Raw genomic sequence first — 25822 nt, 5'->3', positions numbered from 1 at the left:
AAAGGCGGTGCCAGAGGTGGAGCCTGAGACAAAGAAGCCAAGAAGAAGAGCCTGAGACTTCAGGAGCCATTTTATCTTTCTTTAATCATTTATTTGCCTCAGTTAATCTTAAAATCTTATTTTGCAGAGAAGCAGTTTTAGGTTCCTGATAATGTTTGGAAGCCTTAAAATGCCAGTTGAAATAGGCATACCATTCAGCTCTGGAAATTTCTGAGCTATTGTAGTCCAGTTCAGTTTTAAGGAAATTAAGTTTGGAGATTTTAGAAGTTCCCCAAAATGGCCATTGATATTCTAAATTGCCTTTGGACGGGTTGGTCCATTTAGTTAGAAATGCGCATGAGGAAGGACCACAGTTTTTAAACATAAAATTGGCCAGAGCCCCAGGGTGTGGGGGCCCACAGATAACTGGGATCCCATTTCTCAGAGGTTTTCCTCTAGAGTAAAAGAACAATTTTCAAACAGCTCAAACAACTTACAGTTCAAACAGCTCAATTCAAACAGCCTGCAAGCTAACACAGCCATTTCTAAGGAAACAGCCTGTACCTGGAGGAACCAGGCAAAAGGCTTTTCAGCCATTTTCCAGAGAACAGCCCCTAGTCCATAGGAATGGGCCAGTGACTGAACTGGCACAGTTTCAGTGAAGCAGCCCCTGTTCCCAGAGGAATGGGCCAATAGCTTCTCACCCAACTTCAGTTAAAACAGTCTGATTTCAAAATCACACTGAAGTGCCAAATGAGTGCCAAACAAGGCCATACAGAATAAGGCCTTAACCAGAAAAACAAAACCTTAAAATGGATCCTGAGTAAAGCCTGGAGAGCTTCATACACAAAGAGGGCATGAGCTTGGATCCAGGAGAAAGACCCTCCAAATTCCAGGGTCAGCCAGAAAAGCAGTGAGCTCAGTGGGCTCAACTGTGGGTACCTCACCTGTTTGCTCACCAGTCCTGGAGTCTTCAGGGGTCTCCTCTGGTCCCCATATGGGCCACCAAAATGTTGACCTAAATCAAATAGATGGCCAGATATTTCTCCAGCAAAGATGGGCTTGTTTGAGATCAGCAGAGAACTGCAATTCAGCGTCTGCAACCATGGTGAGCCACATGCAAGTTCCTGCACAGCAAGGGAAGAACACTTTTATAGAGGGGAAAGGGAAATTGGGAACACTATAGTAAACAGAGTCCATAGCTTTTCATTGGCTGAGTCCTTGCCAGGAAAGAAGAGGAGTCTTTCTTCCTACTGTTTGGGCTCTGCTATCATCACAGGGCATGAGAGCTCCTTCTTGTGGTCCCCCAACACTATTTAATTGAGGTTTCTGTTTATCAGTTTTTTATACCTTACTTGAACAGAGTTTCTGGAGAGAAACAAGGAGCATTCATTCATTCAACATATATTTATTGAGCATCTACTATATGCCAAAAATGTTTCTAGGTCTTATAGATACAGCAGTCCAAAAAAACTGACAAAAATCTTGCTCTTCATAGAGCTTACATTCTAATAGGACTGAACAGACAATAAGCAAGATGAATAAATAAAATTTCTGCTATGTTACACACTGATAAATATTATGGGGAGGAAGGTAGGAAGGGGAACTAGAAAGTATATAAGTGGGGAGTGGGAATAAGGGATGGCCTCACTGAGATGACTTTTGAGAAAATATTTGAAAGAAATGAAGGGAAAGTAGCTTTGAGAATATGGGGGATGGGGGGAAGGGATGTTACTGATGATGGAATGGCAAGTTCAAGGCCCTAAGATGAGAACATGCCTCTCGTGTTCAAGGAACAAGTAGCTCACGTGCCAGAACAGAGTGTGAGGGGCAGAGTAGTAGAAGATGATGTTGATGAGAGATGTAATGAGGGCCGAGAGCACATGAATCCTTTAAGATCACAATAAGAATTTTGCCCTTTAATCTGGGTGAAATGGAAAGAAGCCTTTGGAAGGTTTTGAGTAGAGGAATGATAGGCTATGACTTGGATTTTAACAGGATCTCTCTGGCTCCTGTGTTGAGAATGGGTCAGAGAGGGATAGGATGGCTATTGCAATAATTAGAGGAGTACTTGGAGCCAGAGAAGTGGAAATAGTGAGATATGATCAAAATCTGGATATATTTTGAAGGTTGAGCCAACAAGATTTGCTGCCTGTCGGATGTGGGGTGTGAGAGTAAGAGAGGAGTCAAGCAGAACTCCCAAGGTTTTTGACCTGAACACCTGAAAGGATGGAAATGCCATTGCCTGAAATAGGGAAAACTCAGGCCAAGTTGTTATTGGGAGCAGGGGGCAAGGGAGTGGTCAAGGGACAGGTGGATATCAGGAGCTCAGTTTGGGTCATGTTAAGTTTGAAATCTCTTTTGAGACATCAAATGGAAATGTCAAATTTGCAATTAGATATATGAATCTGGAGTTCAGGGAAAAGGTAGGTGCTGGAGATAGAAGTTTGAGTCATTAGTTAGATATGAAGAAGTAACAGCAAAAGGTGCTGAGAAGGAGTGAGCAGAACAATAAGAAGAAAATCAGGCCAGTGTGGTGTCCTTGTCCTGGAAGCCAAATGAAGGAAGTGTTTTCAAGAAGGAAAGTGGAAGCTAGGAAGCAAGGAAGCACATGGCATACAAGAAGGAAAGTGGTCACCTGAGCATTAGGTTATTAGATCCCTGAGAGAAAGCATGTACTAAGTGGAAATGGTAAAAATGAGGGCTCTGGAGGTAAAATTTACTCTTTCCACTATTGTGCTTGTATCAGTCTTGACTGCATGACTGGTTTTTTTTTTTCCTTCAATATTTATTTATTTATTTGTTTGTTTGTTTGGCTGCGTCGGGTCTTAGTCACGGCACGCAGGGTTTTTTTTTTATGTTTACTTATTTATTTTCTTATTAGTCATCCATTTTATACACATCAGTGTATACATGTCAATCCCAATCTCCCAATTCATCACACCACCACCCCCACCCCCACCCCTAGCCACTTTCCCGCCTTGGTGTCCATACGTTCGTTCTCTACTTCTGTGTCTCAATTTCTGCTCTGCAAACCGGTTCACCTGTACCATTTTCTAGGTTCCACATATATGGGCACGCAGGTTCTTCGTTGCAGCATGTGAGCTTCTCATTGTGGCAGCAAAGTGCATGGGCTCAGTAGTTGCGGCATGCGGGCTCTCTTAGTTGTGGCCCAAGGGCTCTAGAGCACGTGGGCTCAGTAGTTGTGGTGCGTGGGCTTAGCTGCCCCGCCACACGTGGGATCTTAGTTCCCCATCCAGGGGTCAAACCCGCGTCCCCTGCATTGGAAGGCAGATTCTTACCACTGGACCACCAGGGAAGTCCCTGCACAACTGTTTTGAATTGTCCTCGAAACAAAGTAGTGCTGCTTTGGGATTGGGTTTTGTCTTAACACTGCACTCCTCCTGTGACCTGGGGGAACCTGATTGCTGCCTCATACCTAAGTCATTTCCCCTTTACCGTGTTCCGGTGTTGATCGCCTTTAAGAAGGGAGAATACTTAACTCAGCACTCTAAAACTTAGTAATGTTTAATGAGATTATGTCTGTGAGGCCCTTGGTAAATATGAAAATAACCACCTAGAGCAACACAAAGCACTACTTTTACTACTACTTTTAGCATATTATTATTTTTATTATCTTCAAACATGCCAACCCTTTCCTTATTTTGTGAACACTTATTCAAAATAGAAAGCTTTCTAAAATGAAAACTAACTTTTCTCTTTCTCTTCAGCCTACTTGCTGCCTTAAAGCTAGCCCTTAATAGAGAAACTAGGTCTGTTAAGTGTTATTTTCTGCTTTTTCCTTCCTGTCTTATTCTCCCAGCTGTCTCAACTCAGAACCTTGTAGGAAGAGAGTTATACTTCAGAAAACTGTTTGCTTTGACATTTAAACAAGCCTCCATTTTGTTTTTCCATATTGGAATTTTTCCTCTTCCCCTCTCCCATTTCCAGCACTCTGACCTGTCATCTTTTCAGCTCATTCATTATTGTTAACATTTGCAGGTTATAACAGAGGAGGGAGACAGATTTATAAACACGTGTTCCTACCCAGCTGTTTCAAGAGTAGGAATAACATTCCTCTTCTAATTGTATACCTGCTCTCTATATACAGCTGTGCTCATCTGCCCTTGTTAATGAGGTGCCTACTTCTAAGTCTTACCTTGTCTAGAAATAAATGTACCCTGTTCCTATTCAAATTGGTTATACAGTAATCAGAGCAGCCCATCAGTGGGAGGAGACATCCATATGAATTCACTTTGCTAACAGCCAGAGAGAATTTAGCCCAATTGCTTTCTTAGGAGGTTTGTCATTTCCCTTAAGATGCCAGGGCCCTAAAAAGGGATAGGAATCCTGTCCTTTTCCCCCCTGGATGCCTCCCTACAGTCCTTTATGTATCTTTTATCTAAGATGAAGATAAAGGGACATATTAAGGAAGTTGTGTAAAAAGAATCAGAACCCATTAAGAGATAGATGTGTAATGCCTTGAAGATCTGACCACTCATCAATAATGAGTAATGAATAAATTACTTAACCTTTCTGGGCTTCCATTTCCTTATTTACAAAGTAGTTTTTTTTTTTAAATTTATGTATTTATTTATTTTTGGCTGCGTTGGGTCTTAGTTGCGGCATGCAGGCTCTTAGTTGTGACATGCGGGATCCAATTCCCTGACCAGGGATCGAACCCGGGCCCCCTGCATTTCACGCACGGAGTCTTAACCACTGGACCACCAGGGAAGTCCCGGAGCAAGGATTTGGACTAAGGTTTTCTGACTGCAAGTTCAGTGATCTTTAGACAGCATTCTACATCAAAGAAGAATATAGTTGAGTTATTACAGATAGGCCCTGGGAGTGCTTAATCAAATAGTATTTTATTAGTCTATGACCAAAGACAAACAAAAGACTAATTCTGGAGTCTTTTAAGTTGTTTTTTTTTTCTTTTCTGCTTAGTTCTTTTTTTTTTAATTTATATTTTATTTTTAGCTGTGTTGGGTCTTCATTGCTGCACATGGGCTTTCTCCAGTTGTGGCGAGAAGCGGCCACTCTTCATTGTGGTGCGTGGGTTTCTCATTGCAGTGGCTTCTCTTGTTGCGGAGCACGGGCTGTAGGTGCGCAGGCTTCAGTAGTTTTGGCTCGCGGGCTCTAGAGCTCAGGCTCAGCAGTTGTGGTGCAGAGGCCTAGTTGCTCCGCGGCATGTGGGATCCTCCCAGACCAGGGCTCGAACCCGTGTCCCCTGCATTGGCAGGCAGATTCTTAACGACGGCGCCACCAGGGAAGTCCGAATTCTAGAGTCTTATTCTCTAGATACATTACATAGAAAATGTGCCTTTGGGCACATTGAATTACTGTATTCAAACTTTCGACACAGCCCTTTTGTTCTGAACACATAGCAAGAAGTAAAATATATAAAGTGAAAATCAAAGAACATGTTTGGGCTCACAAACAAAATAATCTTATCCATGGACCAAAAACAGAAGAGATGCAAGTCACTGAGTGAGGCTGAAACTGTGGGCCTGCTGGCCTCCAGGTATGGGACCAGAGAACGGTGCCTGAGAGATGAGTTCCTGGTACTGAAAATATCTATAGAGATAGTTCATAAATAGAGAGAACTTGAGGCCAGAGGAGTAGGATGCCAACCCCCCAACCAGTCTCATGGAAGGAGACTTTTAAAAAGTTAATTGAACTTAGCAACAAAAAGAAATGAACTACTTACTGATACATGCAACAACATGGTGAATCTCAAAAGCATTATGTTAAGTGAAAGAAGCCAGATGTGGAAGACTGCATGCTGTCTGATTCATTGTATATGAAATTCTGGAAAAGGCAAAGCTATAGGAATATAAACCAGATTAGTCATTGTCTGGGGCTGGGGATGGTGAAATGAGATTGATTGCACAAGGGCTGAGTACTTTTTGACTAATGGAAATGTTCTATAAATTGATTGTGGTAGTAATTATACAACTGTAAATATTAATCACACTCATCAGATTATATATTTTAAAATGAATGGATTTTATTGTATATAAATTATAACTATAAAGCAGATTTTTTTTAAAGGGTATATAGGTATAGGGCTTCACACCAGAGTGACAAGTGGCAAGTTAGTTGCATGGCAAATTGTGTAGATTCAGACAAAGGTGAAGAATTGGAGCAACTAATGAAATCAATCTACTGTATTAGGTTTGATTATAATAGAACCTACCTGTTGTTGGAGCTTTAAAAAAAATTACCCTTGATAAAGAATTTGTTACTTAAAAAAGAAAAAAAGTTAATTGAGTTGGGGAGGAGGGAAGCCTAAGGAGTTGTGAAGAAGCTGCCTGCTGGTTCAATGATTAGAACTGTGATATCTTAAGTATCTTCTAATGGCTCAGGCCATTAGAAGACCTCTTCAGACTAGGTCCTTAGGGGGCTAGATGGAAGAAATTGCAAAACTATTAAACAGAGAAGGGGGGAAATTAGTAACAAAAACATCTCATTCAAAAAAGAGACTGGAAACCAAAATTATATATAATAGAAATCTAATGCTAAGAAAGATAACCACTAAAAATTAACCAGGACTTCCATTTTGAGGAAGATGGAGTAGACATACCTTTCCTGATTTCTCCCACTAAATACAACTAAAAAACCTTTACATTATATATATATATATATATATATATATATATATATATATATATATATATATCATATACAGAAATATCCAACAGAGGACTAGTATCTAGAATACGTAAAGAACTCTCAAAACTCAACAGTAGAAAACAATCCAGTCAGAAAATGAGCTAAAATATGAACAGATATTTCACCAAAGAGGATATACAGATGGCAGATAAGCACATGAAAAAGCTGTTTAACATCATTAGCATTAGGGAAATGCAAATTAAAAATCACAATATGAGATATTACTGTACAACTATTAGAATGGCTAAGATTAAAAAGAGAGAGAGGACTTCCCTGGTGGTGCAGTGGTTAAGAATCCGCCTGCCAATGCACGGGACACGGGTTCGATCCGTGGTCTGGGAAGATCCCATATGCGGCGGAGCAACTAAGCCCATGAGCCACAACTATTGAGCCCACGCACCTAGAGCCCGTTCTCCGCAACAAGAGAAGCCACAAAATGAGAAGCCCATGCACTGCAACGAAGAGTAGCCCCCACTCGCTACAACTAGAGAAAGCCCGCGTGCAGCAACAAAGACCCAGCGCAGCCAAAAATAAAATAAATAAATAAATATTTTTTTTAAAGTTAAAAAAAAAAACAAAACTAAATGCAACTACAGTATGACCCAGTAATTGCATTCTTGGGTATTTATTTTGGAGAGATGAAAACTTAAGTTCAGGGGACTTCCTTGGTGCTCCACTGGTGAAGACTTCGCGCTTCCACTGCAGGGGGTGGAGGTTTGATCCCTGGTCAGGGAACTAAGATCCCACATGCCATGCTGTGCGGCACAGCCAAAACAAAACCAATAAATAAATAAACAAATCTTATTTTTAAAAAACCAAAAAACTTAAGTTCACACAAAAACCTGTACACAAATGTGTATAGCAGCTTATTCATAATAGCCAAAAACTGGAAACAACCCAGATGTCCTTCAGCAGGTGAGTGGTAAGACAAACTATGGTATCTCCATACCAAACCACCAATAAAAAGGACTAAACTATTGATACATACAACAACCTGGATAAATCTCCAGAGAACTATATGCTGGTAGAAAAAAAAAAAAGAACAGTCCCAAAAGGTTACATACTGTATGATTCCATTTATATAATTTTTTTGAAATGACAAAATTATAGAAATGAGAAACAGATTACTAGTTGCCAGGAATTGAGGAGGGGTGGGGATGGGAGGGAAATGAGTGTAGCTAGAAAAGGACAACATGAGGTACCCTTGTGTTGATGGAAATATTTTGTATCTTCATTATATCAATGGCAGAATCTCGGTTGGGATATTATACTATAGTTTTGTTGCAAAATGTTACCATTAAAGGGCATGTGAGATCTCTTTATTATTTCTTATAACTGTATGTGAATCTATAATTATCTCAAAAATTTTAAATTAGTTTTAAAAATTTAACCATCAGGAATTGAATGCACACCTGATGAAATTAACATATGGTACAAAGACTGTAATAAGTATGTTTAGAATTCTTAAAGAGAAACAGAATAATAAACTATTAAAAACTATGAAAAAAATAAAAAATAAAACTATGAACCAGACAGCCAGTAATTAAATAATGTCATGTAGATATGAAAAATTAACCAGTTTAAAATTTTGGAAATGAGAAAAAGTCATTTAAATATAATTATATATTATAGTCATTGAAATTTTTTAAAAACCTCAATACATTGGATAAATTCTAGGCTACATGTAGTCAAAGAAAAGATTATAAATTGGAAGAATCAAGCACAAAGAAAAACTATATGAGAGATCAACATGAGTCCTAGAAAAAAAAAATGAAAGAATGGCAGAAAGACAATAAATTAATATATAATAGGTAATGACTTTCCTGAATTAGAGAAATTCTAATTAGAAACTTAACTAGGTAGGTTGTACACTCCAAGTACTGTATACCAAACAGATAAATAAAAGTAAATTCAGGGAGACTTCCCCGGTGGCACAGTGGTTAAGAATCTGCTTGGCAATGCAGGGGACACGGGTTCCATCTCTGGTCCGGGAAGATCCCACATGCCGCAGAGCAACTAAGCCCGTGCGCCACAACTACTGAGCCTGCTCTCTAGAGCCCATGAGCCACAACTACTGAGCCCGCACGCCACAACTACTGAAGCCCGCACGCCTAGAGCCCGTGCTCCACAACAAGAGAAGCCACCGCAATGAGAAGCCCGCAACAAAGAGCAGCCCCGCTCATCACAACTAGAGAAAGCCCTCGTGCAGCAACGAAGACCCAACACAGCCAAAAATAAATAAATTTATTTATTAAAAAAAAAAAGAGTAAATTCAGTATTCTGGTTAAATATGGTAGATTGAAAGTACATGTTTACCTCCTACCTTCCCCCTAAAACCCATTCAAATGTCAGTAAAGGGATTTTGTTTTTAAGATATAAACTCACAAGGTAAAGAAGACAGACAGGTATAAATCAGTAAAACTTGGGACACTAGAAAGCAGATGCACAATGCTAATTTAAGAGACCTGAAAAAACAGAAGCTTGTTTGTTTGTTTTCTTTGTTTACCTGAGGTTGGGAGGAAGGAGAGCCAAGAATAAGGAGTTTGCACCACAGATTTCTAGAAATATTCAGAAATTGGAAATATCAGAGTACCTTTGAACACAGGGAATATGGGGTGAAGCTGAAGACAGAAGACTGGCTGAAGGTCTAGAGAAGAAGCAAAGGCTGTGCATTATTATCCCCATCCTACACAGCCCCTCTGCCATTACAGAAAACTGATGTTCACTCTTCGGAGAGTTTCAACCAGAGCAGGGACACTGGGCATAGAGGAAGGCAGGGTGCTGTACCAAGGACTAAGTGAAAATCCATATAACATAGAGAAACTGGCAGGCAGGTAAGAAATTAAAGAGTTCCTCTCTGGGGGAATCCGACAAGTCCTGGAAAGGAGGAAAAATCTCTACCAGTATTCATGGCTTAATGGAAAGGCCCACACATAGTGCTTCCCGTCCAATTTTTATTACCTTTCATTTAAATATGAACAAGATCCGAAGATCACCAAACTTTTTGAGGAAAACCTGAAAAACAAGAGATTGTAGGACAAAACAAACAGAAAAAAAGGAGTTAGAGGGAAAAAACTACTGAGAGAGCAAAAGACTATTGAGAGAAAAAAATATATAATGAAATATCTTCAGAGAGATAAAATATTGTATCCCATGAAACAAGGATACTTTTTTTTGATTAAAAATGGTAAAAATGAAAATTTCACTATGTAACCTAGAAGATGAAGTAAATCCCTTATAATATACAACCAGAAGACAAAGAAATGGGAAATAGGCTAGAAAGATAAGAGGATTAGTCTAGAAGGTCCATATAGGAGTTCCAGTAATCAAGAACAAGTGGCAAATATAATTGATAAGAAGACAGAAAATTAATAAGGATATAGAGGATTTGAAAAACATTATCAATCAACTTGATCTGTCATTTATAGGCTACCCAACAATGCAGAGTATACATTTTGAAATATTCTTTTCAGGTGCACATGGGATGTTCTTCAAGATAGACCATATTTTATACCATAAATTAATTCTCAATAAATTTAAAAGAATTGAAATCATATATAGTATGTTTTCTAATCACAATAGAATTATATTAGAAATCAGAAACAAAAAGATAGTTGGAAAATTCCCAGGTATTTGAAAATTTGACAACACTCTTGCAAATAAACCCAGAATCCAAAAAAAAAAGCCAGGGAAACTAAATGTTTTGACCTGAATGATAATGAAAACATATCAAAACTTGTGGACTGCAACTAAAGTGGGCTATGAGGGAAATTTACACCTTAAATGCTTACATTAGAAAAGAAAAAAGATCTAAAACAGAGGTTGGTGAACCTTTTCTGTAAAGGGCCAAATAGTAAATATTTTAGGCTTTGAGGGCCATATAGCCTCTATTACACATACTCAACTCTTGTCTGCCTTGAGGCGTGAAATCGGGCATAGGCAATGGGCAAATGAATAAATGTGGCTATATTCCAATAAAACTTTATTTCTGAGCAGTATTTGAATTTCATATAATTTCACATGACAAAATATTATTCTCCTTTTCATTTTTTTCTACAAGTAAAAATGTAAAAGCCATTCTTAGCTTGTTAAAGATACCTTTAAAATATCTCATGGTAGAATGTTTATGACCTAGTGATAAGACATAAAAAGCACAAACAATAATGGAAAAGCTTAATATATTTGACTTCATTCAATGTAAAACTAACCAAAAATAATTTAGAATTAAGGCAAAAAAAAAAAAACAAAATTAAAAACTCCATATCAGGAAATTCCCTGAGTTCCAGTGGTTAGGACTCTGTGCTCTCACTGCCTAGGGCCAGGTTCAATCCCTAGTCGGGGAATTAAGATCCCACAAGCTGTGCGGCGCAGCCAAAAAAAAAAGTCCATGTCAGACATTTTATACCATGTTAAATTTCAGGTGGATCAAAGATTTAAATATAAAAAATCAAACCATAAAAATACTAGAAGTGGGCTTCCCTGGTGGCGCAGTGGTTGGGAGTCTGCCTGCCGGTGCGGGGGACGCGGGTTCGAGCCCTGGTCTGGGAGGATCCCACATGCCGCGGAGCAGCTGGGCCCGTGAGCCACAACTGCTGAGCCTGCGCGTCTGGAGCTTGTGCTCCGCAGCAGGAGGGGCCGCGATGGTGAGAGGCCCGCGCACTGTGATGAAGAGTGGCCCCCGCTTGCCACAACTAGAGAAAGCCCTCGCAAAAAAAAAAAAAAAAAAAAATACTAGAAGAAACCATAAGAAAAAAACTGTTAATAAAGTGATGGAATGGGGAAAGCCTTTTGAAATATGACAAAAATTCTGAAGCCATAAAAGATTGATAAATGTAACAACCTAAAAGTAAGTAATTTCTGCATAGCATTAACCACCGTTGGCAAATGACAAACCGGGGGAAATATCTGATTTGTAGTACAGTCAGAAGGCTTACTGTGGTATATAAACAGTCACAAATAAGAAAAAGACTATAATTCAGTAGAAAAATGAGCAAAGGATATGAACAGACAGTTCATTAGAAGGTAAATACAAATGTCTCATAATGGTATCTTGTAATGAAATGCTGTACAAATTCATAATAAGAAACATGACATTAAAACTACATAAAACACCATTTTTCTCCTATCAGATTGGCAAAACCAGAAAGTTTGAGAACACTATGTTGCCAAAGGGAAAGGACAACAGGTGTTCTCATGAACTACTGGTGGGTTTATAAATAAGTACATCCTCTCTGCGGGCAAATTGGCAGTATTTATGAAAAATCCAAATACAAATGCTCTGTGATTAGCAGTTTTACTTATAGGAATTTATCTTACAGACATATTCTGTGATATGTAAGATAAAACATTTGTACTAGGTTATTTATTCAGCGTTATTTGTAATAGCAGAAGAATGAAGCAACCTAAATGTCCATCAACAGGGGACTGGATAAATAAATGATGGTACGGTTTGAAATCATTCATATGCAGCCATTGAAAAGAATGAAGTAGTTCTATGTTTACTCATATGGAATGATGGAAAATATATGGTTACGTGGAAAATGTGCAGAACATTGGTGTGCATTGCTACCATTTGAGGAAGAATGTATAAACATATTTGCTTATAAATATATAAAATGTCTCTGGAGGAGTACGTGGATATCCATGGATGTTTCTGAGTATGGGGCCTGAAAAGCTGAAGAACAGTGACAGGAGGGACACTTCATTTTATATTGGGGTTTGTTTGCAGTTTTTTTTGCTACCTTTTAAATTTTGGAGTGTGACTATGGTATCTATTCAAAACCATTTTTAAATAAAATGAACATGTCAGGAATGTTCATTGTGATGTCATTTAAGAGTGAAAATGTGCAAGAAACATCTAAATTTCCATCAACAGTATGTATAAATTGTGGTCAAATTATGCAATGACATACTTGAGCACCATTAAAATAAATGGGTTAAGCTCTTCATGTCAACATTGATAAATCTCAAATTTGTAATGTTAAGTGAGAAAGGTAAGTTATATACCCAGCATGATCCTATCAATGGCAAGTTTGAAAATATAGTAAACAATGGTTTTCAACTATGATGTTTTATTCTTTAAAAAATAAACCTGTTGCAAGTATAGCACAAAATTTTATAAATCCATTGAGCTGGGTGGTGGGTACATGAGTTTTTGTTAAGTTATCCTTTGTATTTTTTTAGTGTATTTGAAATACTGCGTAATTTTTTTAAAGTTAGGAAAATGTGCCTTAACTGGACCATGGAATCTTTGCAACCGTTGCCCATCCTAAGGGGCCCTGGTATTGTTGTAGGCAGTTCCTGTGGAACTATTCCAGCCTAATGCTGTTAGGCCCACTGGGACCTAGAGCGCCCCCTAAACCCTCCTACAGGAGCCCGAATGCTACTCAGATGGAAAATACTCTTCTCAGTGGCCAACAGCGTTTCTCTTGTCTATATCTGAGTCTTCTTGTCTTCCAGGGATGTTGGTGGTGAATGTAACATGGAGGAACAAGACTTACGTAGGTACACTTCTTGACTGCACACGACATGATTGGGCACCCCCCAGGTAAGCACTCTACAGCTTTTTAGTTTATGTTAATCTGAACCACCCTCATCAGTGATCCCTTATACCTTTATCCTGTTAGAGTTGGACAGCTTTTAAAAGACACCCAGCTTTTAAAGGACAGTTATGTTATAGAAACAAGGGAAGGCATTATATTCATCTGGCATTCAAGAAGAATAAATCAATGAGTAGGAATGGTGAGAAGATCCTATTTAAGCCTTTATCTGGAATGACTGAATTCTGGCTTCTACCTACAGTCACCTTGAGACCAAGGCCAGAATCTGACTACAGGTGAACAAGCATTCATTGATGATGGTTTTTGATAGTAGCTATCTCTCAGAAGTTTAAACTCGAAAACATTTTCAGTTTCATAAACTCCACTAGACAGTCTGGGTTTCACAAGGACCTTTTCAAGTTGCAGTTGGCCGTAAGACTCATATTTCAGTGAATAGCACTTTACCGCTTGTTCCTAATATTAATTTCCAGTTTGTCAGGGTTGGGGGAACCCAAATCTTGGGGAATAATTTATAGTTAGTATGCAGATAACATTCTAGGAGCTCACCAGTTAATGCAGTTACCATGCTTTCAGAAGTTCCTTTAACAAATCATATTCACTGAAAATGATAGTTACCATACGGACAGTTCTTCTGGAGGCTGCAGCTAAACTGGTTTGAAGATAGCTTCTTTTCTTAATAATATCCTGTTGTGTTTGTCATTTGCCAAGGTTCTGTGACTCTCCCACCAGTGACTTGGAAATGCGCAATGGTCGGGGTAGAGGCAAACGCATGCGTCCCAACAGTAACACACCTGTCAATGAGACAGCCACAGCCTCTGACAGCAAAGGGACCAGCAGTAGCAGCAAAACCCGAGCAGGAGCCAATAGCAAAGGCCGTCGGGGCAGCCAGAATTCTTCAGAACATCGCCCAGCTGCCAGCAGCACCTCTGAGGATGTCAAGGCCAGCCCTTCCTCAGCTAATAAGCGGAAAAACAAACCCCTTTCAGACATGGAGCTGAATTCTAGCTCAGAGGACTCCAAAGGGAGCAAGCGTGTCCGTACTAATTCCATGGGCTCAGCCACTGGCCCCCTCCCTGGGACCAAAGTGGAACCCACTGTTCTAGACAGAAATTGTCCCTCCCCAGTCCTGATTGACTGTCCCCACCCAAACTGCAACAAAAAGTACAAGCACATCAATGGACTTAAGTACCACCAAGCTCATGCCCATACAGATGACGACAGCAAGCCAGAAGCAGATGGAGACAGTGAGTACGGAGAGGAGCCCACCCTACATGCAGACCTCGGGAGCTGCAATGGTGCATCTGTCTCACAAAAAGGTTCCTTGTCCCCTGCCCGCTCCGCTACCCCCAAAGTTCGGCTCATAGAGCCCCATAGCCCTTCTCCTTCAAGCAAATTCAGCACAAAAGGCCTCTGTAAGAAAAAGTTGAGTGGGGAAGGGGACACAGATCTTGGGGCCTTATCCAATGATGGCTCTGATGATGGACCCTCAGTAATGGATGAAACAAGCAATGATGCCTTTGATTCTTTGGAAAGGAAGTGTATGGAAAAAGAAAAATGTAAAAAGCCCTCTAGTTTGAAACCTGAAAAGATTCCTTCCAAAAGTTTAAAGTCAGCCCGGCCCATTGCCCCTGCCATCCCCCCACAGCAAATTTACACCTTCCAGACGGCCACCTTCACAGCAGCAAGCCCAGGCTCCTCCTCAGGCTTGACCACCACAGTGGTCCAGGCCATGCCCAACAGCCCCCAACTGAAGCCCATTCAGCCCAAGCCCACTGTGATGGGAGAACCTTTCACAGTCAACCCTGCCTTGACTCCAGCCAAGGACAAGAAAAAGAAAGACAAAAAAAAGAAGGAATCTTCAAAGGAACTTGAAAGTCCTCTGACCCCTGGGAAGGTATGTCGAGCAGAAGAAGGCAAAAGCCCATTCAGGGAATCATCAGGAGATGGGATGAAGATGGAGGTGCTCCTAAATGGCTCCTCAGACCCCCACCAGAGCCGACTGGCTAGCATCAAGGCGGAAGCTGACAAGATCTACAGCTTCACGGACAATGCTCCCAGCCCTTCAATTGGAGGCTGTAGCCGCCTAGATAGCACTACCCCTACCCAGCCCATGACCCCCTTACATGTAGTGACCCAGAATGGGGCTGAAGCCAGCTCAGTCAAAACCAACAGCCCTGCATACTCCGACATCTCTGATGCTGGGGAGGATGGGGAGGGCAAAGTGGAAAGCGTCAAATCAAAGGACCCTGAACAGTTGGTTAAGGACGGGGCCAAGAAAACCCTTTTCCCCCCTCAGCCACAGAGCAAAGACTCACCATATTACCAAGGCTTTGAGAGTTACTACTCTCCGAGTTACACACAATCCAGCCCAGGGGCTCTGAACCCCAGCAGCCAGGCAGGAGTGGAGAGCCAGGCCCTGAAGACAAAAAAGGATGAGGAGCCTGAGAGCATAGAGGGAAAAGTGAAGAACGATGCCTGTGAGGAAAAGAAACCAGAGCTGAGCAGTTCCAGTCAGCAGCCCTCCGTCATCCAGCAACGTCCCAACATGTACATGCAGTCCCTGTACTACAACCAGTATGCCTATGTGCCCCCCTATGGCTACAGCGACCAGAGCTACCACACCCACCTCCTGAGCACTAACACCGCTTACCGGCAGCAGTATGAAGAACAGCAGAAACGGCAGAGCTTGGAGCAGCAGCAGCGGGGACTGGATAAGAAGGCAGAGATGGGCCTGAAGGAGCGGGAGGCGGCACTCAAGGAAGAATGGAAACAAAAGCCGTCAGTTCCACCAAGTCTCACCAAGGCCCCCAGCCTGACAGACCTGGTGAAGTCAGGACCCGGGAAGGCCAAGGAGCAAGGGGCTGACCCTGCCAAATCAGTCATTATTCCCAAGTTGGATGACTCTTCCAAGCTCCCCAGCCAGGCCCCGGAAGGACTTAAAGTAAAGCTGAGTGAGGCCAGCCACCTAGGCAAGGAGGCCTCTGAGGCGAAGACAGGTGCCGAGTGTGGCCGACAGGCAGAGGTGGATCCAATACTCTGGTACCGACAGGTAACTGTTCTGGAAGGAAATAGAAATATTTGATAGTTTTTCTGTCTTCCTCACAAATCAGGGCTGTCCTTTTGTAGGGAATCAACAGAATACAGATTAGCAGAAGAAATCTGTAATTTTACGGATTCTTTACTTTTGTAAATCATTTTAACTTTTTTTGTTTGTTTCTTGTTTATCTTTGGCTGCGTTGGGTCTTTGTTGCTGCACGCAGGCTTTCTCTAGTTGCATTGAGCGGGGTCTACTCTTCGTTGCAGTGTGCGGGCTTCTCATTGCCGTGGCTTCTCTTGTTGCGGAGCACAGGCTGTAGGTGCGCGGGCTTCAGTAGTTGTGGCACGCGGGCTTAGTAGTTGTGACTCGTGGGCTCTAGAGCGCAGGCTCAGTAGTTGTGGCGCACAGGCTTAGTTGCTCCACGGCATGTGGGATCTTCCAGGGCCAGGGCTCGAACCTGTGTCCTCTGTGTTGGCAGGCGGATTCTTAACCACTGCGCCACCAGGGAAGCTCTAACATTTTTTTTTTAAAAGCACTTTTTACACCAGTAAAAGGTGTTTTTCCCATTTGACAAGAGAGGCCCAGGTAAGTTAGCTTGATTTGTCTGGAATTACTTGAGACTTAACTGGCAGAGCCAGAACTGGAACCCAGGTATCTAGTGATTCCTAGTCCAGTGTTTCTTCCGCAGTGTGGTTCCTATGGAATGAGTTAATGGTGGTCTCTTTAAAGTAGGCCAGAAGTATGCAACTCAGACCGAGTTACTCTCAAAAAGATTTTCTAGGCAGAGTTAGAACTAAGAACTTGGTCTTACATTTTGCTCTGTTCCTCAGACTTAGAAAGTCTCCCCTTCCCTCTTTGTGCCACAGTTAGACCACCCTCCTCTGAGCGGGGCAGCACCCATAGCTCTCTGCCCCTGAGTTTACTCTGAAGAAGGGAAACCACCTAAATATCCTTGGAAAGGGAACGGCTTCTTCTAGTCAAGGAGTCCTTTCCCCAGAATGCTTGTTCTCTCCTAGAGAAGACCCACTGGTGGATTTTCCCTTTCTTTCACCACATCTTATTTCCTTTTATGGGGGGAGGAGACAGGCATTTAAGCAGGAGGGACCAGAGGTGATTTTAAACAAAGGTCAGTAGAGGCCAAGATCCTGCTGTGCCCCAGGTGTCTAATATTATCTGCTCTGGTGTTTCTACGGGGACATTGGGCTTGAAATCTCTCTCTCTTATCTGTAAAACACTCAGAGCTCATTCTGTGATTGTTGTAGGAAGCAGAGCCCCGGATGTGGACATATGTTTATCCTGCCAAGTACTCAGACATCAAGTCAGAGGATGAGCGGTGGAAGGAGGAGCGGGACCGCAAACTGAAGGAGGAAAGGAGTCGGAGTAAGGACTCTGTTCCCAAGGAGGATGGGAAGGAAAGCACAAGTAGTGACTGCAAGCTGCCCACGTCTGAGGAATCCCGCCTCGGGAGCAAGGAGCCCCGACCAAGTGTCCACGTGCCTGTGTCCTCTCCCCTCACCCAGCACCAGTCCTACATCCCCTACATGCACGGCTACTCCTACAGCCAGTCCTATGACCCCAACCACCCCAGCTACCGGGGCATGCCTGCCGTGATGATGCAGAACTACCCAGGTACGGCACCGAATTCCAGCTGATGTTCCATTCAGTGGGAAGGTAAATGAGGCACAGATTTCGAATCCAGAGTTTTCTTGCTCAGCTCTAAGGCTTACTGAGGCTCAGGTAGATGACAGCTCTGATTTGAATGTGGCCTTCTGTGAAGTGGTCACTCTAATCCTGAGCTCCTTGAATGACCCCTACTTACAGTCTGTGGGACCACTCCTCCCTCCCTTGCACCAGCTAGAGGGTTGACTCTACAGTCAATTTTTATGAATAACTAAAGGCGAAACCCCCTCTCTACCAGAGCCGTCTTCCCTCAGCTGGGATTTTCTAAACACATACTGTAGGGACTTCCCTGGCGGTCCCAGCGGGTACAGGTTCAATCCTTGGTCAGGGAACTAAGATCCCACATGCCTCAGGGCGTGGCCAGAAAAACAAACAAACAAAAACACATACTCTCTACATTTTTCAATGTTGCTAGGCACTGTGGGGAATACAAAAGAAATAGGGAAGACTAGCTCAATCCCCTCAAGGAGCTTACAACTTAATTGCAGCAGGAGAGAAACGTGGAACAAATAAAATTCAACCCAGGAGAGTGCATGTATTCATTTGCAAGATCATGTTTAGCTGTAAGGTCAGGAGGCAGTCTGTGAGGGGAAGAGCAGTTTGAAGTCAGATTGGGGGTAAGTCCAGCTAGAAAGATTCAGTCTGGGAAAGATAAACTCTTTATACTGCCATCCATGAGTTCTTGGGGAGGGGGGCACAAGGTAGGAGTTTAAGTGTTTTTTAACTTGTTAGAAGAGAAGGCTCACTTTACTCACTGATCTCTGTTGCCTGAAGAGCCATGTGGGATGCTTCTGGGGTGGAAGACTCCTTCTTTCACTTCTCAGAGCTCCCACCTCCTTATAAGAGAGCAGCTGAAATAGTCTTGATATTGACATTATAAGGCAAATACTAAATAGGACACGTAAGCTTTTCAAACTGAGATAGGAAATTGTCTCATCCTGTAGTATTCCTTTCTCCTGTTACCCCAGTCCGTCTATATAAAAACAGTTGTTCCATTTGATGAGTACCTGCTCTGTGCTAGGCACTGGACTAGGTGATTTATCTACATTATCTTATTTAATCTTCTCTGTCATCCTATGAAGTATTGGTATCTTCATTGTGATGGTCAAGAAACTGAAGCTCAAAAGGTTAATTTGAGCTAATTATTTTGTTAATTTTGTTCAGGGTTACCTAACTGGTAAGTAGAGGAAGGATTTGAGCTCAAGGACATCTCCAAATCCAATGATCTTTCAAATCCTATGACTGTATCACCTCTCCAAGATGAACCTGAGATTGGGGCTCTAAGGAAGTTGGTTCCCCAGAAACTGAGGGCCATGTTTCTAATATCCCTTAGCTGTTTGCCTCTAGAGCTCAGTAAAGGAAGTACACACTAAGAGTCTCAGCCCGAAGACACTGTGGTAGAAAATATCTCAGCCTGAGCCTCACCAGGCTCACTGAAGCAGAGTTTCTTCTCCCTCTCCCATTTCTTTGACTGCTTTATTTCTCTTCCCCAGGTTCCTACCTGCCTTCCAGCTACTCTTTCTCCCCGTATGGCAGCAAGGTCTCAGGGGGTGAAGATGCTGACAAGGCACGAGCCAGCCCCAGTGTCAGTTGTAAATCCAGCTCAGAGTCCAAAGCCCTGGACCTCTTGCAGCAGCATGCCAGCCATTACAAGAGCAAGTCTCCCACGGTGAGGGAAGTGCAGTGACACTGACTGTTGTCAGAGACCAATGAGGCCAGATCCAGGGTCTGGGAGAAGATGGACTAGTTCAAGTCCTAACCACAGTGTGGTTTGGCTGATTTGACATTAGCTCTACCAGGCACCTCCTTGATTCTTAGGTGTCCTGCATCTTTAAGGAGTCGTAATGTGGGCTCTGGGCATCTTGCTTTCATGTATGTGTCTCACAGTAGAGCTTTTGTGTCTGCTTTCCTTTCCAGATAAGTGATAAAACTTCTCAGGAGAGAGATCGGGGAGGCTGTGGGGTGGTTGGGGGTGGTGGCAGCTGTAGCAGCGTCGGGGGAGCAGGCGGGGGTGAAAGGAGTGTTGACCGGCCCCGAACCTCCCCTTCTCAGCGCCTGATGTCCACACACCACCACCACCACCACTTGGGGTACTCATTGCTCCCAGCACAGTACAACTTACCCTATGCAGCAGGTAAGCCTCACTTCCCCACTTCCTATCCTTTTTACTCCATCCCAGTAGCACTGCCCACGGCAGGGGGCCCCTGGCAAGAACCGCCGCCCCCCCTTTTTTTCCCTTGTGCGTCTCATCTGTCCATAATCCTAGCGTCCTGCAGACAATCAATAAATTCATGACATTTGTTTCATCCCTTGGAGCTTGGGGATTCTCAAACTCCTCCAGAAAATTGGCTTTGATATTCAGAAGAATAAGGAGCAGGTGTTCCCACAGCCAAAGAGTAACAAGCAACTGAAAAATAGAGCCTGACTATCTATCCCAAGCCACTATATCTATCCAAGTATCAGATTTTCTTCTGTCAGCACCCCAAAACTCAGTGGAGCTAGGAATTTAAGGAGAAACTCTTCCCAATACCCACTCAGCTGGCAAAAAGGGAGAGTGCTTAAGGGGAGGGTCTGGGAGTGCCACACTAACACATCCTCCTCCTCACTCAGGGCTTTCTTCTACAGCCATTGTTGCCAGCCAGCAAGGCTCGACTCCTTCACTCTACCCACCCCCCCGGAGGTGAGAATGGTAAGTAACTTTTTAATTTGGGGCAACACCTAGAGAGCAGGGATAGGTGATACCTGGATCACAGAATCCCTGCAGAGCCACGGTGAAGGATAGCTCTGTGGGCTGTGGTCTGGAAATGGTGGAACCCTGGGCAAGCTTCTTGTGTAAGTCTCCCATGAAGCCATCTGCCTCCGCGGAGAGGAGCTGTGGAACACGTCTCCCCTAGCGACCAGGACTGGCCTCCTCTGCAGTTCATTTTCTTGGAGCACCACCCTGGGGTTGTTTTTACCAGCCGGCTGAATGCCTGGTTATCTGTCCATGTTTCCCTTGCAGAACACCAAGTGCCCGGATAAAGTCAGCTTCACGGGCCTGGACTGGCTCACCCAAGGAGGTGCTGGAGGTGCCATTTAGACATCAGTTAAATGGTATTGATCATCCTGTTTGCCGTTCCCACCATGACTGAAGGCAGACCCTTGGTTATCTCGCCTCCACCAGATCCCCGGACTCCCTGACCCTCAGGAGCTGGAGAGCCGGTACTTAGCAAACGTATTTATTCTCTTGGCCACAGTAGTGACTGTTGTGGCCTCTGTGGAGGTGAAGGCACGAGGAGCAACCAGGGGAACATGGCCTCAGCCCAGAGAAGTCACTGGTCTGTTCCCCAAGCCCCTGGTCAGCTGCCGGAGCAGTACCAAGCCCCCCAGGGAGGGACCCCCGAGCACTGGGTAAGGTCTGAAGACAGCACAGCAGCCATACCCCTCTCACCATCATTACCACCATCACCAGACCCTGCATCTCCCCAGTGGTTTGGGCCCTGGGAACTGGCAGCACGTGGAGGGATTAGAATCTCAGGAAAGAAATTGGGGGCTGTTTTCCCTGCAGTTGTGAAAACAAGGTCTTCAAACATGAAGACTTCTCCCCTCTCACATGAGCACATGTAAACGCTCAGAACCCAGCCTGGAAAGGGAGACCAAGGAATTTGCCCCACCATGGCCTTGGGCTGCCTGTCCGGCAGAGGGCCAGGGGTCCCAGCACCAGCGCAGAGCTCCCCGGGGATTCCGGGCGAGAGCTGGAGCTGGAGCACGAATTGGAGTCTGTGAACTAGAAGCTGCAACCCCACTAAGCCCTGCTGCTGCTTAGCCCCCACTCCTTGCCCTTTTCTCACCTCCCTCCCGACCCCTTGGTGCCTCTCCCAGGGGGATCCCCACACTGATCTCTCCTCCTCTTTTCCACTGCTTGGCTCTTAAGGCTCAGGCAGGTAAAATAGTATCCCCCAGCATGGGGAGCTTTGGAGTCTGCCAGGTCACCTGAGCGCAAGCCAGGAGGCAGGCCCTGGGAGCACCCAGCCCTTCTAAGAGATGTCCTGTCCAAGCAGCCATCTGAGAATCCTCCTCATCTAGGGCCATAAGTCTATACAGCCCAATTTCTCTGTACACAACTACATGACTTTATGTAGCTCAACCTGTAACCCCATGTGTGCCAACATAAGCCGTGTTTTTTTGTAACACACTTTTTTGTTTTAGGGGCTACTGACCATGGGAGATTATCTGTTCCTTAGACCCTGGGATAACACATGCAAGCCATTACTCCTCGGAGCCACAGAGTGTAGTCATTGGAGCTGTGCTTTGAGGCAGAGACATTTCTCTGCTCTCCTTAGAAATGCAGTCCCAGTCCAGGCTTTATGCTGTGTCACTGGGAAAGTGACTGCGATTTGGTAGCTTTACTGGAGTCACTTCTTCCCCAAGGTGTGGGGAGCTTTAGCTCTTAGTTTTTGAGGTATCATCCCTTTGTCTTCCTCCTCTCCTGTCTTTCGTTGACCTTGTGGATTGAGAGAGAGATGAAGACTGACAGACACCAACCTAGGTTAGAGACGGGTGTTTGTGACCAGAGTGCCAAAAATGACCATTTAAGAGCAGGGACTTGGCTCTGCCAGTTTGGGGCATGGAGGTGGAAGACAGTAAGCACAATGCCCAGTGGAGGCTGCTTTCCAAGATCCCCAGAGCCCTGTTCTAGAGAGGCTTAGGGTCTTTTGCCCAAGAGGAGCCCCTCTGACCTACAGACCTTTCCTCTAGGTTTCCATGTCCTTGTTTTTGTTCAAGTTGGGTTCTGAGCCCTCCCCAAAACCCCACTGACTTAGACCTCTTAACAGGCCCCAGGCAGCCTCCCTTCCCCATTCAGTCCTTCTGCCTCCTGATGCCCCAGCGGGCAGTGCTCTGAGCAGTGACTTCCCTTTTACCCATGGAAGTCGTTGGTGTGGACACCTTCATTCCACCTGAATTTCAGCCTGATTTTGCCCTCCCAGACTCTGTCGGGTGGAGCCAAGGCCCCATCTCTGTTCCTGTTTGTTTTTAAATATTGTTGTGTGTTTTGTATCTGGCGCTGGCTTTTACAGCGTGCTCTGTACATATTGTGAAGAAACCATTTGGAGTCATTTTCTTTCCTGTTGGGCAGGCATGGCCCCTTTCCACTTTGTTCTGTAACAGAGAAGAAGAGCTTCTGTATTAGCAGGGCATCCTTGGGTTCTGCAGAAGGGAACAGTTTTTTCTTTCCTTAAAAAACATTTGGCTCTTTAATCCTTATATCCAAGCCTCCCTTGAAAGGCAGGAGCTGAGCTGCCCAGAAGAGCAGGTAAAAGGAACAGTAGCAGAATGGCACTGCCTTTTCCTGATCCTCCTGGTCCCCGATCCTTGCCAGGTCCAGTCTTCCCTCCCTGAGGTAACACAGAACAGCAGCAGTGATGGATGAAATAGAGATCCTTAACGAGTACTGAGTGAAGGGTTTGCTGTCCACCCCTAACCTCTCTCCATGGGGAGAAAGAACACAGAGGGGAAACCTGTGGCACCCATGACCTGGTCATAGGGATGAGACACTCAAGGATTCCCACCCACCTTACCCCAGCAAAGGCTGGAAGTGTTTGCTGCTAAGGGCCGAGACCACCAGACCAAGGCTCTCTCTGAGCTACCCCTGCCCAGTTCTTTTGACAGATATTGCTCCTCCAGGGCCCCACAGAGAAGCTAGAGGGAAGAAGCCTTGTCCCCAGGTAGGACAGCCAAGGCTTGGAGAGCTGCTCTTTAGGATTCACATCTGCTTCTTCCTCATTTAAGCTGTGCCAGTTCCCTTCATCCCCTTTCCCTGCCTGTACATGTATGTATACATGTGTATTTCCTTCTCTTACCTCACCCTCTCCACACATCTCAAGGTCACAGGACCACATGCAGAAGGGTTAAGAGGGCACCCCATGAAATGAAATGATGCTTCTTGAACCTCTTCTCTCCAGGCTTCAAGGTGGGGGTGGAAGGGCTTGGTCTCGGGAGTGGGAGGGTAAGACTACAGAAGGGCTAGAGTGTTACTGTATACGGGCTTTGAGGTCACCCACGCCACTTATTATCCCATGTACCCTACCACCATCTCAGTGTCTACTCTGATGCCCCCAAGATTCAACTGGGCAGCTAGATGGCCCCATAATTCTGGGCCTTTATTTGTTTTATTATTAGGGCATCCCAGGAAGCTTTCTGATGATCCTCTGCCATGGGCCCCTCCTGGGATCAAGCCCTTCCCAGGCCCCGTCCCCAGCCCCTCCTGCCCCAGCCCACCCGCTTGCCTAGGTGCTCAGCCCCCCATTGGGAGCAGGTTGGGGCGAGCTGGAGGCCCGGGCTGGAGGGGCAGTGTTGCTGTTCATAGCTTTTGTTCCACTGGCATTGCTCTGTTGGATTTAATTTCAGTCTTCCTGATTCTTCCCTTCTGTAAAGTGTACATTACCAAGTTCCTTGTTTTTTTATATATATATATAAATATATATATATACAAACTGTACTCTTTTTGCCTTTGTACATTCAGGCAAGAAGAGAAAATAAATCTTTTTAAGAGACAATCACAAATCTGTGAGGGCTGCTGGTTATTTCTCCTGGAGTTTGCTGCTGAGCTGCCTCCTCTCTCCTCCTCACTTTTCTCCCTCAGCTTTCCTCATCTTCCTGGTCCTGCTCCATATGTATCCTCAGCTCCACCTTCCCTGGCTGATGGCAAGCTGTTGAATCAGTGTCCAGACTACCTGCCCTGCAGCCCTTTCCTGCCCAGCAGTATTTTCCAGCTTGGCCGCGGGCTTACGCAGGAGCTTTATCCTGTGCCCTGGCCTCTCCTGTCTTCTCCCATAGATCCCATTCACCAAAGTGGCTTTGGACCCCTGGGTACTCTGGGACCTGTCTCCCAGAGGCCCTGGCTTTGGACACTCACCTGTGAAACTATGCAGCTGGGCGCTCTCTGCCTAAGAGTTTGCACTACTTCTTAAACCTGCCTGGGCATTAGATCAGATGGTTTTTAGGAATGAGTGGGAAACTAGCCTCTAACACTCCCCCAGATGCCAGCCTCCAAAGTTGCTCTGATCCAGAGCCCAGAGAATCATTCCTGCCGGTGAATTCCTGTGGCTACCCCATCAGAACAAGGGCTAAGGGCTTATGGGTCAAGAGCATTTGATCAGAATTTCAAAGGGTGGTACAATCGGAAACACAGCCCAACCAAACCATTGTTCCACCTCTTGAACTTTCTCCTTTTCCTCTGACTTCCTCCTCCCCTCTTTTTTTCCCCTTTCTCTCTACTTCCTTCTCTTAATTGGCTTTGGACTTGAAGTATATTTTTAAATTATTTGTTGTATTTATTGAATAAAGTTTTTAATGTCCCTGTTCTTAAATTTAGACTTAGTTTGCCTTTCACATACCTCCCCTATCCTACTCCACCCTCCCACTCCCAAAATATTTCCCCTTCTGAGTTGCTTTTTTAATTGCAGATTTTGGGTACCATATTTCTTTCCTGACAGACAGTGGTCTTTTAACCTAGCAGAAGTCTTTTCTTTTTGAAAGAGAAATCTTAGCTGAGTGCCTGGGTTTCCAATTCAGCCTTTCTAACTCTGGCTGTGTTAAAGAGGAGCCACCAGCAGATGGCAGCAAAGTCTCAGGCATGTTTGCTGTCCACTCGCTAGCTTTGCAGATGAGAACTGTTTTTCTTGGTTCCTTATCCCTGCCTTATAGAGTCCTTGGGTTTGAATTTAACATCTGAATCCTAAACTGCCTACATTAACTTGGCCATTGTCAGCATTCATGTGGATCTCTGTTGTAAATATCACCGTAATGACCACTTTTCAGTCACAGACTTTATGATACCTCTAAGGATTATGTGCTCAGTGGAAGACATCTTCAAAGCCCTTCATATTTCAGTTGAATCATCTCTAGGCCC

The 25822-nt window shown here is 44.0% G+C and overlaps 1 protein-coding gene and 1 non-coding gene across 3 annotated transcripts in view; one reads left to right on the top strand and one right to left on the bottom strand.

Annotated features, from left to right (window-relative positions):
* Nucleotides 1-25260, top strand: part of ZNF609 (zinc finger protein 609) — a 224085-nt gene extending 198825 nt beyond the window's left edge. For both annotated transcript variants that reach the window (XM_061180204.1, XM_061180203.1), the window contains 7 exons: nucleotides 13114-13201; nucleotides 13923-16263; nucleotides 17514-17880; nucleotides 19425-19600; nucleotides 19849-20065; nucleotides 20542-20620; nucleotides 20933-25260. In XM_061180204.1, coding sequence (XP_061036187.1) covers nucleotides 13114-13201; nucleotides 13923-16263; nucleotides 17514-17880; nucleotides 19425-19600; nucleotides 19849-20065; nucleotides 20542-20615 — 3263 coding nt within the window. In that variant the 3' untranslated portion in view covers nucleotides 20616-20620; nucleotides 20933-25260. The remainder of the gene's footprint in view (nucleotides 1-13113; nucleotides 13202-13922; nucleotides 16264-17513; nucleotides 17881-19424; nucleotides 19601-19848; nucleotides 20066-20541; nucleotides 20621-20932) is intronic.
* On the bottom strand, nucleotides 4641-4713 carry TRNAF-GAA (transfer RNA phenylalanine (anticodon GAA)). Its single transcript has one exon. It is a non-coding gene; the product is annotated as a tRNA-Phe (tRNA).
* Nucleotides 25261-25822: the final 562 nt, after the last annotated feature.

Source organism: Eubalaena glacialis, chromosome 2, assembly GCF_028564815.1.
Source record: "Eubalaena glacialis isolate mEubGla1 chromosome 2, mEubGla1.1.hap2.+ XY, whole genome shotgun sequence".
NCBI lineage: Eukaryota > Metazoa > Chordata > Mammalia > Artiodactyla > Balaenidae > Eubalaena > Eubalaena glacialis.
The sequence above is the reverse complement of the archived record's forward strand: the minus strand, read 5'-3'. Positions and strand labels throughout refer to the sequence as shown.